We start from the raw sequence: 13,444 nt of genomic DNA, 5'->3' as shown, positions 1-13,444 counted from the left end.
ATTAATTAGCAAGACAGGGAATGCTGTGCCCCACAGGACCCACATTTGAACCAGCTGTTCCTCTGCCTGGAGCCTCTTCTCCTAGCTCCTTACACACCCCGCTCCCCACCTCATTCTGCTCTCTACTCAGAATAGTCCCCACCCTGATCACCCTACCTCAAAAGCCCTGCGTTAGTTCCCAGTTCCCGTCAGGAGGACTCATCACTACCTGACGTCACACTATGTATGTATGTATGTATTTATTATTATTTTTTGAGACGGAGTTTCACCCTTGTTGCCCAGGCTGCAGTGCAGTAGTGCAGTCTCAGCTTACTGCAACCTCTACCTCCCGGGTTCAAGCGATTCTCCTGCTTCAGCCTCCCGAGTACTGGGATTACACGTGCCTGCCACAATGCCTGGCTAATTTTTTGTATTTTTAGTAGAGATGGGGTTTCACCATGTTGGCCAGGCTGGTGTTGAACTCCTGAGCTCAGGTGATCCACCTACCTTGACCTCCCAAAGTGCTGGGATTACAGGCATGAGCCACCGTGCCCGGCCACATTATTTATTTAGATGTTCATTTGTACACTGCCTGTCTTTCCAGTTAGACTCTGATGGAAATGAGGGACCTGTTCACTGTTGTAGTCCCAGGTCGAAACTTAACTGCGTGGCATAAAGCAAGCACTCAATATTTGTTTTGTTTTTCTAAGAGACAGGGTCTCACTATGTTAACTGGGCTAGACTTGAACTTGCGGGCTCAAGCGATCCTCCTGCCTCAGCCTCCCAAGTGTCCCACACCACCACACCAGGCTTCAGTATATGTTTGATGAACGAATGAATGAATAAGTATATGACAGAAAACACCTTTCAGGAGTTACAAACTTGGAGTGTCTTGGATAGAAATGGACCTAGGAAGTTAGCAAGTTCAACCATATCCCTTCATCCTTCTGGCTTAAAACTCTCTCTGCACTGACCTCTGTCTGTGTCTCTGGACTTCAGACCAGGTTTTCTTTTCTTTTCTTTTTTTTTTGAGACAGAGTCTTGCGGTGTCGCCAGGCTGGAGTGCAGTGGTGCGATCTTGGCTCACTGCAACCTCTGTCTCCTGGGTTCAAGTGATTCTCCTGCCTCACCCTCCCGAGTAGCAGATTACAGGTACCTGCCACCATGCTCAGCTAATTTTTTGTATTTTTAGTAGAGATGGGGTTTCACCATAGTGGCCAGGCTGGTCTCCAACTCCTGAACTCAGGTGATCCACCTGCCTTGGTCTCCCAAACTGCTGGGATTACAGGTGTGAGCCATTGCGTCCAGCCAGGTGTTCAATGAATTTTTGAATCAATCTATGTGAAATGGGAATGGTGTGGATCCATCTTTTATGCTTGAGAGAATCCAACCACTGAAAATGAGACAAACTAAATCAGAGGCAGATGCTCTAAATTCAGCAATAGCTGAATTGGAGCATGCCATGAGTTGGAGCAAAGTATTAATAAACATAATTTTTGTTACACTTACAGAAAACAGCTAATACATAATGACTGCAATTAGTTAATACCAGGCTCTAAGTATTTAACAGGTACTCTTATTTAATCCTCACCATAACCTTATGTGATATTATCACTATTACACAGATTGGTCAAATGATAATACCAGAGGTGCTGGTATGCCACAGAGATATTAACCAGCTTCCTCCAGGGCTCACAGGGAGGCAGTAATGGAGCCATGAAATGAACCCAGGAAGTCTGGCCCTAGGCCTGTGTTCTCAGCCCCTATATTATGCTGCCTTCTGATAAAAAAAAAAACAGACATCTTGAAAAAGTACAGACAGGAAAGCTAGACAAAAATCAATGAAATGGAAGGGAAGAGAGGTGAGAAGCTACAAATTTTCAGAAAGATATTTTCAAATCCTTTAATAATAATACAGATGCTTCCTGACTTATGATGGGGCTATGCCTGATAAATCCACCTTGAGGTGAAAATAATTCACCTAACCTTCATATATCTTAGCTTAGCCTACCTTATGTGTGCTCAGAGCACTTACATTAGCCTACAGTTGAGCAAAATCATCCAACAGAGTCTTCTATCATAAACTGTTGCATACCTCATGTAACTTCCTAAATACTGTACTGAAAGTAAGAAAAGAATGGTCGTATGGGAACTCAAAGTATGGTTTCTGTTGACTGTCTGCTGCTTTCATACTAGTTGAAAAATTTTAAGTTGAGCTGTTGTAAGTTGGCAACCTGAGTAATACAAAGCCTAACATTTGCTTTGTGCTTCTGATGTGCCAGTTACCACGCTAACAGCTTCTCAGGCACTACCTCATTTAATCCTAACAAGAATCCCGTGAAGTAGATCATGTACTATTATCTCTGCTTGAAGTCTGAGGCTCAGAAAGGTGATGCAACTTGTCAAAGAACATACGGCTGAGTGACATACTGGGATTTGAAACAAGGTCTCCTCAACTCTAGACTCTGAGGCGTTATATACAAAATTGCTTCTGGGACAAGTACAGTGGTTCACACCTATAATCCCAGCACTTTGGTAGGAGGAACACTTGAGCCCAGGAGCTGGAGACCAGCCTGGGTAACACGGCAAAACCTTGTGGCAAAAAATACAAAAAATTAGCCATACATGGTGGTGCACTCCCAGCTACTCGGGAGGCTAAGGTTGGAGAAGCACCTGAATCCACGAGGCAGAGGTTGCGGTAAGCTGAGATGGCGTTACTGCACTCCAGCCTGGGCGACAGAGGGTGACCCTGTCTCACAAACAAAGAAACAAAATTGCCTCTAATAAAACTGATTGGTTAAGTATAAATACAAATCACTAAAACTTACAAATGATGTCTAACAGGGCAGCATCACTGAGACTTGCATGCTTTTCCTAAAAGAGAAAACAAATTATTTAGTAACTGTGGTGATAGGTTTGGTTCTATCCCATTTAAAACACATTTTAGGATTGGTTAGAACAGACTATTAGCACGTTCTCAGTACTTTACTGACAACCCATCTCCAATCTCTTCTCCTGTTAACCAATAGACATTCTTTCTGATTCCTGTCTTAGTCCACAACCTTCTCTCACAATTTATTCCTCATTTATCACTTTTAACTTTTTGATTTTTTAAAAATCAACTTTATTGAAGTATAATTATCATCCATTAAACTGTATATTTTTAAAGTATACAATTTGATACATTTTGACTTATGAATATACACACAAAACCATTACCACAATCAAGACAGTGACAATATCCACCAGCATTGCCTCCCAAATTTTCTCGTGTTTCTTTCTTTTTTTTTTTTTTTTTTTTTTGAGACAGAGTCTTGCTCTATTGCCCAGGCAGGAATGCAAACGCGCAATCTTGGCTCACTGCAGCCGCTGTCTCCAGTTCAAATGATATTCCTGCCTCAGCCTCCCGAGGAGTTGGGATTACAGGTGTGCGCCACCATGCCCAGCTAATTTCTGTATTTTTAGTAGGGAAGGGGTTTCACCATGTTGGCCAGGCTGGTCTCCTAACCCCAAATGATCTGCCTGCCTTGGCTTTCCAAAGTGCTGGGATTCCAGGCAGGAGCCACTGAGTCCAGTCTTGTGTCCCCTTCTTATCACTGCCCACTTCCTTCTACTCCTCTTGGTTCCCATGTCTCTACCTCTCAAGCCGTAGTCCTAAGGCAAATGCTGATCTGCTTTCTGTCATTACAGATATGTTTGCATTTTCTAGAGGTTTATATGAATGTTAACATAAGTGTGTACTCATTTTTTTGGTCTGGCTTTTACTCAGCATAATTATTTTGATATCCATCCATATGTTAGCATCTATGAATACTTCATTCCTTTTTACTGCTAAGTATATCCACTGTATGGAAACATCACAATCTGTTCATCTGTTTACCTGCTGATGGACATTTGGGTTGTTTCCAGTTTGTGGCTTTTATGAATAATGTTGCTGTGAGCATTAGTACACACGTCTTTACGTGAACGTGTTTTGTTTTGAAAACAATGCTACAATGCATCTTGATTTATATGACTAAATATTTATCAATTATAATACTTATACATACCTCCTATTTTTTATTATTTTCTCATCATAAATTTCTGTAAATAGAATTGCTAAGTCAAAAAGTATATTTATTTAAAAGCGAGGGAGGCCAGGCATGGTGACTCACACCTGTAATCCCAGCACTTTGGGAGGCCAAAGTGAGCAGATCACCTGAGGTCAGGAGTTCGACACCAACCTGGCCAACATGGCAAAACTTCGTCTCTACTGAAAATACAAAAATTAGCCAGTGTGGTGGTGCGTGCCTGTAGTCCCAGCTACTCAGGAGGCTGAGGCACTAGAATCGCTAGAACCTGGGAGGCAGAGGTTGCAGTAAGCTGAGTTTGTGCCACTGCACTCCGGCCTGGATGACACAGCAAGACTCTGTCTCAAAAATAAATAAACAAATAAATAAATAAAAGTGAAGGAGGGACGGGTATATTGGAATAAGAAAATTATTTGAACTATATTTGCAACTTTTCTGATAGTCTGAAAACATTTTAAAACAATAAGTAATTAAGTAGATAAATACACATGAAAGACAGAGTCTCTTTCCTTACAACTTTGCCAGTACATCCGGGTGTTGTTGTCTTTTCATCCTTGATAATTTGATAGGTTTAAAAAAATACTGCAAAAAATACTGCTCGTTATTTTAATTTGTACTGTTTTTCTTCTATGATATTTACTTTTTCCATCTTATTGATTTTTAAGCATTCTTTTAGGATGAAAAGGTCAATTAAAAATTAGTTTTTTTTCCACTGCAGTTGTATATAGCCCTCATCACTTCACTAGTAGTTTAGCAGCTACCTTACATCTCTTTTGGAGTAAGGCAATAGAAGAAAGAAAAACCCAAGGGGGTAGCACTCTTTTCAAGGCTCATTTTTAACACTGTTACCTCACACAGATGGATCAAGTGCTGAACTATAGATTCCTTTCTCTGCCGGAAATTTACAGTCTGCAGTTGATTTTCAGACAAAAAATCCCAGGCCTTCAGGATTGTTGTCAGTTCATTCATGGGGATTTTCAAGATGGTCCTCTTGATGAACTCAGCAACAGTCTCATCCATCTCTTTGGCACTTTTACAAAACAAAAACAGCACAACAAAGTATTAACCAAATACAATACTTGTCTATCTGTCTTTACACACATACACACACATATGAAAAATAGAGACAGAGTCTCACTACATCACCCACGTTGGTCTTGAACTCTTAGGCTCAAGCAATCCACCAGCCTCAACCTGCCAAAGTGCTGGGATTACAGGCGTGAGCCACTGCGCCTGGCCATCAGCATCATATTTAGCTGGGATTTTGATTTGTAGGTCAAACACCTACATGTTTACACTTTTTCAGCTATTCTGCAGTGTTTTAGCGTAAGCATTTATTTTCTCCTTAATGTATATTTAAATGTTTTTGAGTTTAAAAATTAGTGCTATCTCTCCTTTTCTGGCTAGAGTATTTTGATGGCGATGATATATAAATCATTCATTCATTTACTTATTCATGAAACCCCTTACTGAGGATCTGTGCATGCCAGGCCCTTTTCTAGGCACTGGGGATAGATATGTCTTTGGTCAAAAAGACAAACATCTGTTCCACTATGGCGCATCCATTCTAGTGGGGAGAGAGAAACAACAGGGAAATCAGAAACTATGTTAAAAGTGAGGAGCGCCTGAGAAAATGGAAAAATTTTGGCAGGCTGAGTTGAGTGTGGGAGTGCTGGAGAGAGTAGGCCTCACAGAGAATATGACTTGAGGGCAATCCTTGCAGGAGAAGGAGTCATGTGGTGGAAGAGCTTTCCAGGCAGAAGGAACAGCATGTGCAAAAGTCCTGAGGCAAGAGCCTGCTTGGGGCCTTCGAGGAACAGGGAAGGGTGGCCTCCAGTGAGGGGACAGCAGAGACAGGAAGGAAGCATAGAGAAGGAGGTGTGGTCAGTCGTTATGGAGGGCCTTGAAAGCCACCGCGGGGATCACTGCTTTTTTCACTCTGCAAGGTGCTGAGCACAGGCAGGACATGCTCTTGTTTAGCTTTTCTACCAGGATCAATCTGGCTACTGTACTGAGAATGCAGTGTAAGGAGGCCAGGGCAGAGGGTGGAGGTTAGTGAGGCAGGGGAAGAGGTCATGTTCTGGATATACTTTTAAGAGGGAAGTCATGGGGTTTCCAGATGGATTACATGTGGGGTGTTAGATCAAGAAAAGAACCAAAGATGAAACCAAGGTTTTTACCAGGGAACTAAAAGACCAAGTTACTATCAGCTGAGATGGCCAAGACTGCCAGAGGGGCAGAAGAAAGCTCAATTCTGTAATTCTGTTCTGAATCTGTTAATATTAAGATGAGAGTCCAAATGGAGATACTGAATAACAGCTGGATCTGTGAGTCCACAGGACATGCTAAGAGCTAGCGGTGCAGTAGATTGCTGTCTCTTAGTCCTTTAATGCACTGCCTGTGAACAAAGAGCTCTTTCCTCCCTCACTTCTCCTGCCCATGCCTGAAGGTGAGATTCCTTAACTGTCTGTAAGGTCCTGAGCCCCAAATCTGGTGTGCCTTGGCAAGGGATATAATCTCCAGAAGAATGACCTAGTGGCTGCAGGAATAAGGAAGGAAGATTCTGAGCCCTTTTATTATTTTCCTTTGGGCAGAAGTTGTGAGCCAATGGTGACAGCTGATCTCACGTCTGCTACTTTATTTGGGGACACCGGTGAGCCTCTGTCTCTCTCTTCAAATACAGAACAAAAAAGCAAGCAAATATGATATTTATTTATTTTTTTCATTTGAGATACGGTCTCACTCTGTCGCCCGGGCTGGAATGCAGTGGTGCAACCTCGGCTCAGTGCAACCTTCCCTGCCTGGTTCAAGTGATTCTCTTGCCTCAGCCTCCCAGGTAGCTGGGACTGCAGGCGTGCACCACCACGCCTGGCTAATTTTTGTATCTTTAGTAGAGACAGGGTTTCACCATGTTGCCCAGGCTGGTCTTGAACTGCTGACCTCAAGTGATCTGCCTGCCTTGGCCTCCCGAAGTGCCGGGATTACAGGTGTGAGCCACCATGCGTGGTCTGCAAACATGATTTTTAAACAATGTAGGGTATCACCTGCATACTTTAATGTCCCTTAACAGTGTATCTTCTAGGAAGGCACACACAGACCTTGGCATCTGTGTTTAAGACGCAAGCCTGTCAGTCTTATCTGTTTCCTTCACAATTTTGGGAATTCCAGGGACAAAGAAGTATCTTCCTGCAAGAGTCCTGGCTGTGACTTATTCGTTGAACACTGAAAAATTATCCTTGTCCACTTCTGAAAAGAAATAGTTGACTGTATTTTAACAATATACTGAAAACGATAGTAAGACAAAGATAGGAAGGATTAGGAGTCGTTTAGAAATAGAAAAATAACTGAATTAAGGTCTTAGGAACAGAATCAGGATCATGAAACAGGAGTCGGACTTGTTTCTTTGTGTAGTTACTAGACCATCTAAAGCCTTCACCATGGTCTACAAGGCCCCGTGTTGCGTGGCCCACGCTTCCCTCTCCTTGGTTTTCTGAGCTCCAACTACGCTAGTCTCTTAAATAATCTCTCTGGAGAAGGACCATTGTGCCTGCAGTTACGACTGCCTAGAAGGTTCTTCCTGTACATGTTCTCTCCAGTGACTTCTTGTAATTATGGTGTTAGCTTAGATGGTTTCTCCTCAGACTTATCCTGACCACCCGACCAAAAGTTACTTCCCCACTCTCCACTGCTAATTTTTTTTTTCCTTTTTTTTAGATGGAGTCTTGCTCGGTCACCCATACTGGAGTGCAGTGGTGCGATTTCTGCTCACTGCAGCCTCCTGCAGCCTCTGCCTCCCAGATTCAAATGATTCTCCTGTCTCAGCCTCCCGAGTATCTGGGATTACAGGTGTGCACTATGACACCCAACTAATTTTTCTATTTTTAGTAAAGATGGGGTTTCACCATGTTGGTCAGGCTGGTCTTGAACTCCCAATCTCAAGTGATCCTGCCGCCTCGGCCTCCCAAAGTGCTGGGATTACAGACGTGAGCCACTGCACCAGGCCATGCACTGCTAATTGTCTTTACAGAACTATCTGAAATTATCTTTTTAAATTTGCTGGTTTCTAAAATTGAGCTCTAGGGCAGGACGATGTTTTTATTCACAGCTATACTCCTAGACCAGAACTGCCTCACTATAGTCAGTAAGTCTAATCAGGCCAAGAACAGTGTAATGCGTCCTTGATAAATACTTGTGGAATGAATGCCTGAGGAGACAACCTGGGCGGACTGGGGTTCAACAGTCAGTGAAACATCAAATCAACACCTCTCCCATTAAGAACATGGGCGAGGGGCCGGGAGCGTGAGGTGAGTCCTTCAAGACCACCCAGGCCAACATGGTGAAACTCTGTCTCTACTAGAAATACAAAAATTAGCCGGGTGTTGTGACGCACACCTGTAGTCCCAGCTACTCGGAAGCTGAGGCAGGGGAACCGCTTGAATCCGGGAGGAGGATGTTGCAGTGAGCCGAGAACGCGCCACTGCCCTCTAGCATGGGCGACAAAGCAAGACTCCGTCTCAGAAAACAAAAAACAAAACAAAACAAAAAACCCACAGGCGAGGCTAGGCTGTTAAAATGAAGATTCCTGGGCCCTATCAAATTAAACTGGGAGAAGGGCGTACGGAAGTCTTGAGATTTAGCATCTTTTTTTAAAGAGTACGTTAGATGATTAATTCTGGGTAAAGTTTGCAGAACGCCCATATAAAAAAATTTGGTAAGGCGCCCTCAATCCCACCAATTAAGACGGAAATCCCTTTAGTAAACGTTTACCCCTGTGACCATTTTTAAACTTTCCTTTTTTTGTTGTTTTTGAGACAGAGTCTCGCTTTGTCGACCAGGCTGGAGTGCAGTGGCGCGATCTCGGCTCACTGCAACCTCCGCCCCCCGGATTCACGCGCTTCTCCTGCCTTAGCCTCCCAAATAGCTGGGATTACAGGCACCTGATAGCACATTCGGCTAATTTTTTTATATTTTTAGTAGAGACGGGGTTTCACCATGTTGGCCAGGCTGGTCTCGAACTCCTGACCTAAGGTGATCCGGCCGCCTCGGCCTCCCAAAGTGCTGGGATTACAGGCATAAACTACCGCGCCCGGCCCCATTTTTAAACTTTCTTTATACCTCCTAGCGCTTTAGTGCCTGGCATACAGTAGATGCTCAAGATCTGTGGAACGCATGATCGAAAAGATCCATTTTAAGTAACGCCCCCGTAGCCACACACCTCTGCTGAGCTCCAACAGGCAACGCGAGGAGCAACGCAAGAGGGTACACGGACGAAAAACGACGGAAGCCGAGGTGACAGAACAGCAAAACCCCAACTCTGGGCCAGGAAGCACCCCCAGGCTCGGAGAGCGGAGCCCCTGGTCACATGACTACATGGCCCGCCTCTGACGCAGTCGCGCGCCTACGTAAGGCTCGACCCGCCCCCACCGCGGGCGAAGTGACGTCACGGACGGCACAGCGTCACCGCCCCCTCACCTCGGCCCGAATCGTAGTTCCCCGCCTCGAGCCCGAGACCCAGCGCCAATCCTGCGCCTCACAACGTGCAACATTTGCGAAAAAAGCCGCCCCCGAGGCCTGGGATCTGGCCTCCTCAAGGCCCCACACCCTCCGGGGCCCGATCCAATGCCGCCCGGGGCTCTCTTACCGGCCCACATCTCCTGCAGTCTCACTCCACAGCAGCTGTTGCCGCCCGCCGCGCCTTCAAAGCCACCAATTGCAGTTCCCGCCGCCTCCAAGCCCCGCCCACCGGAGCGCAAGCATCAGGCTGTGTCTTGGGCACAGGGGACTGCACGGGGGAGCGACTGAAGCGAAGGTCGCCAAGCCCCCGCGCTGCACTTCTTAGAAGTGTGCAGCCTTGCACCAGTAGTGGACTGACACATAGGCTCCGTTAGGATGTGGCTTATTTGCTCGGCTTGTGGCATAGACGCTGCCGTGCCTCAGTGGACTCACTGTGCCTCCCCCAGCGACCGACGGGAATGGGCCCATCCAGGCCAGGCGGCGCATGCGCCTTAGGGCCCGCGGGCGGCGGGGGCGGGGAGCCCAGACCGCGGTGGAGAGGTGGAGGGCGTCTCTGGCCTTTGGCGTCTGGCAAGCGGTTCAGCTGTCTGCTCCCTGGCAGCCGGCCTTCGGGTCGGTCGTCTCCGTCGGTGACTGCCGCTTCAGTTCTCCCGGTGTGGCCGCGAGTCGGGTGAGTCTCGGGAGTCCAGGCCGTTCGGAACGTGGTCCGTTGTTCCTCCTCCGGTCCCCTGACGGGGCGTCCCGCCGAGCCCCTTCCTGCCGCCCGTCGGCCCCAGGAGGTGGGGACCGGGAAGACCCGGCTGCCACAGGCCCACAGCCGGGCTCCTGCGCTGGGGAGGCTGCGAGTGAGGTGGCTGGGCGCTCGCTGGAACACGCTGGTGGCCGAGACAGACCTTGGGCGTCGTTCGGAGTTGGAATAAGCCCGCCACTCACTGGCTGGTGACCTTGGGCGCGCTCCTCCCCTCCTGGAGCCGGGGCCTCCTCGCCGGTAGAATGGGCCTTGCGGAATGGAGCCGTCAACACAGGGTTTGACACGATGAGCGCCCAATAAAGTTTTGTTACTGTTGTTTAGCAATTGAGAATTTGCGGGTAGAAAACGGGGGCCGTTCACGCACGTCTCAGCTGCAGTGCCCTGTGATGTGAGAACCCACTAAGAGCCCCGTCAGTACACTTTACTCTTTTTTTCTCCTTTAATACCTTTTTTTTTCCGCCCAGGAAAGTAACACATTCACCTTTGTTTTCTTGGGTTTAAAGATCAGGCGTTTTATGTAGAGTCTTAAGTAAATCAGTTTTGGAAGTCTTCATTTAAAACCTTAAAGGCATGGAAGTTTTCGATGGCAAAGGAATTTTTTTATGTTGTGATGCCATTCGTATCTCCTCTCCTCTATATACGTGGCTTTTGCACTTGTTTACTTGATTTAAAATGAGTTTCTTTTTCATCCTTTTCCTACTGCATTGAGGCCTGAACTAGTTGTGAATTTCTGACATTCAACGAACATCGATTGGGCATTTACCATGTGCATTTGCAAGAATGCTCCCTCACGAGCCTGTGCGTTTCTTGAGATGTATGAACGGGTATTTTCCTCTGAAATTCGCATGATTCTGGCAGAGTGCTCGGCACCTTGTAAGTCCTGGTAATGTTTATTCAGGGAAAGCTGCGAGGGCGCATTCACTGAGAAACTGGTGGAAGTCAGAGTAGTTAAGCCCTTCTCCCCAGGCAGCCCCCTGGTCCCTCCCAGAAGCAGCCTGGAATGGAGTCTACAGTGCCAGCCAGCTCCAGTCACTTTCTTAGTGGTATCGGTTTAGAATTGGTCCTTTGATAAGTCGCTGTGATAAGTGGAAGTGAGCAGGGGAGGCAGTCCCCGACCATGTCTGCCACCTCTGCTGCGGTATGGCTCATAGTTTGAAAAGTTGAAAAATAATTATTTAATACCAGGGCCGAAATATAGGCTTTAAAAATGTTTTATGTTATTTGTTTATATATATATATATATTTTTAAATTTTATTTTGAGACGGCGTCTTGCTTTGTCGCCCAGGCTGGAGTGCAGTGGCGCGATCTCGGCTCACTGCAACCTCCACCTCCCGGGTTCTAGTGATTTTCGTGCCTCAGCCTCCTGAGTAGCTAGGGTTACAGGCCACGCCCGGCTAATTTTTGTATTTTTAGTAGAGACGGGGATTCACCATGTTGGCCTGACCTCAAGTGATCTGCCTGCCTCGGCCTCCCAAAGTGCTGGGATTACAGGCGTGAGCCACCGCGCCTAGCCTAAAAAAATATATTTTAGAAAGCGGAGTTTACAGCTTACAGTTTTTTTCTGGAGAACAGATTCTTCAGACTTGTAACAACAGACTTTTCTGGCCTTGTTTTTTGCTTATTTTGCAGTAACATTAGAAATTACAACTGTAGTGTAAATTTCCCGTGCAGCCGCACAATAGGAAAATCTTTCTAAAGAAAAGCCAACTGGCATTAAAATACAGGGTTCTTCCTTGTGATTATAGATTTGCTGAAGTGAGTTATTGGAATGCTTACCCGTTTCCTTTATGCTAAAGTTAATACAGCGCTGGCCCTTGATTTATTTTCTAAAATTCTGCCACCTGGTGGTTGAAATCTGTCTTAGGCTACTCTTGAGGAAAATTGTACCTCAGAGTCAGTAGACTCTGGTTGAAGGAATGAGTAAAATAAAGCTGTAAGTTTTATCTCTTCACTAAGAGTACCCTACCGCTTCTACCCTCCCAGCTTACTCCTCAGGAAAGGTTAAAATTGCCATTGTGGGCCCCTTAGCTAGCTATCAAAACACATTTGACAGCTGAAAGTTTTCAGGAATTTCAGTGGACTGTTTTGGTATCGTTGTGTGCATACACAGTGGATGGGGCTGGATTGAGGAGGGAGGTGGTGGAATCGTGACAAATTTACCCTTTTGATGTTTTCTTAAATGCCATTGTAAAGATGAGACTGACAAACTGGTGGAAGTCAGAGTAGTTAAGGCTTTCTCCTGTGGCAGCCCCTGGGGTCGCTCCTAGGAGCAGCCTGGCATGAGGTCTGCACTGGAATTAAATATTACTCTATTCAAATAATAACAGTTTGAATGGAATTTATCCCTCTCTCTCTATTTCACTGGAAATATCCAAGAAGGAGGTCTTATGTTCCTTTCACTTTCGTTTCCACCGTGCTGCTGATGTTCATAATTATTATTTTTTGAGATGGAGTCTCACTCTGTTGCCCAGGCTAGAGTGTAGGTGGTGCCATCTCGGCTCACTGCAACCTCTGCCTCCAGGGCTGAAGCGATTCCCCTGCCTCAGCCTCCCAAGTAGCTGGATTACAGGCCCCCACCACCACGTCCAGCGAATTTTTGTATTTTTAGTAGAGGCTGGGTTTCACCATGTTGGCCAGGCTGGTCTCGAACTCCTGACCTCAAGTGATCTGCCTGCCTCAGCCTGCCAAAGTTCTGAGATTACAGGAGTGAGCCACCGCTTCTGGCCTCACATAAGTTATTTTAAACCCATATCATCACTGAGATATAGGTCAAGAGCAAATTCCATTTTATGGAAGAGAGACTTCGGTCTCAGATTAGTAACCAAAATGACATAACTTGTGAGTAGCTGACTAGTGACAAATACAATACTCCTCTTTTTTTGTGTGTTTTGACGGACTCACTATTTCCACACTTACAGGATAATATTACGTTTGCTGCTTTGGAACTTGGGCCTAGAATGACTACCTGTTAAACTTGTAGTCAATCGGAAGCTCTTTGGGAAATAGTTTTTCCATCTGAATGTATTTCATTCACAAACTGCTGTGAAGGCCCGTCTTTTCTATTTTGAACATGGATTAAAAATCTGTCATGGTTAGAGATTATGTTGGGTTGTAACTTTGCAGCTAACT

General features: G+C 45.7%; 2 protein-coding genes across 8 annotated transcripts in view; one reads left to right on the top strand and one right to left on the bottom strand.

Annotated features, from left to right (window-relative positions):
• CENPN (centromere protein N) overlaps nucleotides 1-11,447 on the bottom strand; it is a 29,246-nt gene extending 17,799 nt beyond the window's left edge. For all 5 annotated transcript variants that reach the window (XM_003272465.2, XM_012505438.2, XM_012505440.2 and 2 more), the window contains exons 1-3: nucleotides 9,691-11,447; nucleotides 4,899-5,079; nucleotides 2,808-2,853 (exon numbers count right to left, since the gene is read on the bottom strand). In XM_003272465.2, coding sequence (XP_003272513.1) covers nucleotides 2,808-2,853; nucleotides 4,899-5,069 — 217 coding nt within the window. In that variant the 5' untranslated portion in view covers nucleotides 5,070-5,079; nucleotides 9,691-11,447. The remainder of the gene's footprint in view (nucleotides 1-2,807; nucleotides 2,854-4,898; nucleotides 5,080-9,690) is intronic.
• The window catches only part of CMC2 (C-X9-C motif containing 2), a 63,963-nt gene that overhangs the window by 19,519 nt on the left and 31,000 nt on the right, over nucleotides 1-13,444 (top strand). Inside the window, exon 1 of one of the 3 annotated variants that reach the window (XM_030819304.1) lies at nucleotides 7,862-7,895. The exons of 1 other annotated variant lie outside the window; for it this stretch is intronic. The gene's annotated coding sequence lies outside the window, so the exon portion shown is untranslated. Of the gene's footprint in view, nucleotides 1-7,861; nucleotides 7,896-10,062; nucleotides 10,234-13,444 lie in introns of those variants that run through there. One more of the 3 variants, XM_004087452.3, reaches the window with a different exon arrangement.

This window comes from Nomascus leucogenys, chromosome 2 (genome assembly GCF_006542625.1).
Source record: "Nomascus leucogenys isolate Asia chromosome 2, Asia_NLE_v1, whole genome shotgun sequence".
NCBI classification, from domain to species: domain Eukaryota; kingdom Metazoa; phylum Chordata; class Mammalia; order Primates; family Hylobatidae; genus Nomascus; species Nomascus leucogenys.
Note: the sequence above shows the minus strand (reverse complement) of the source record. Positions and strands in the feature narration are given on the sequence as shown.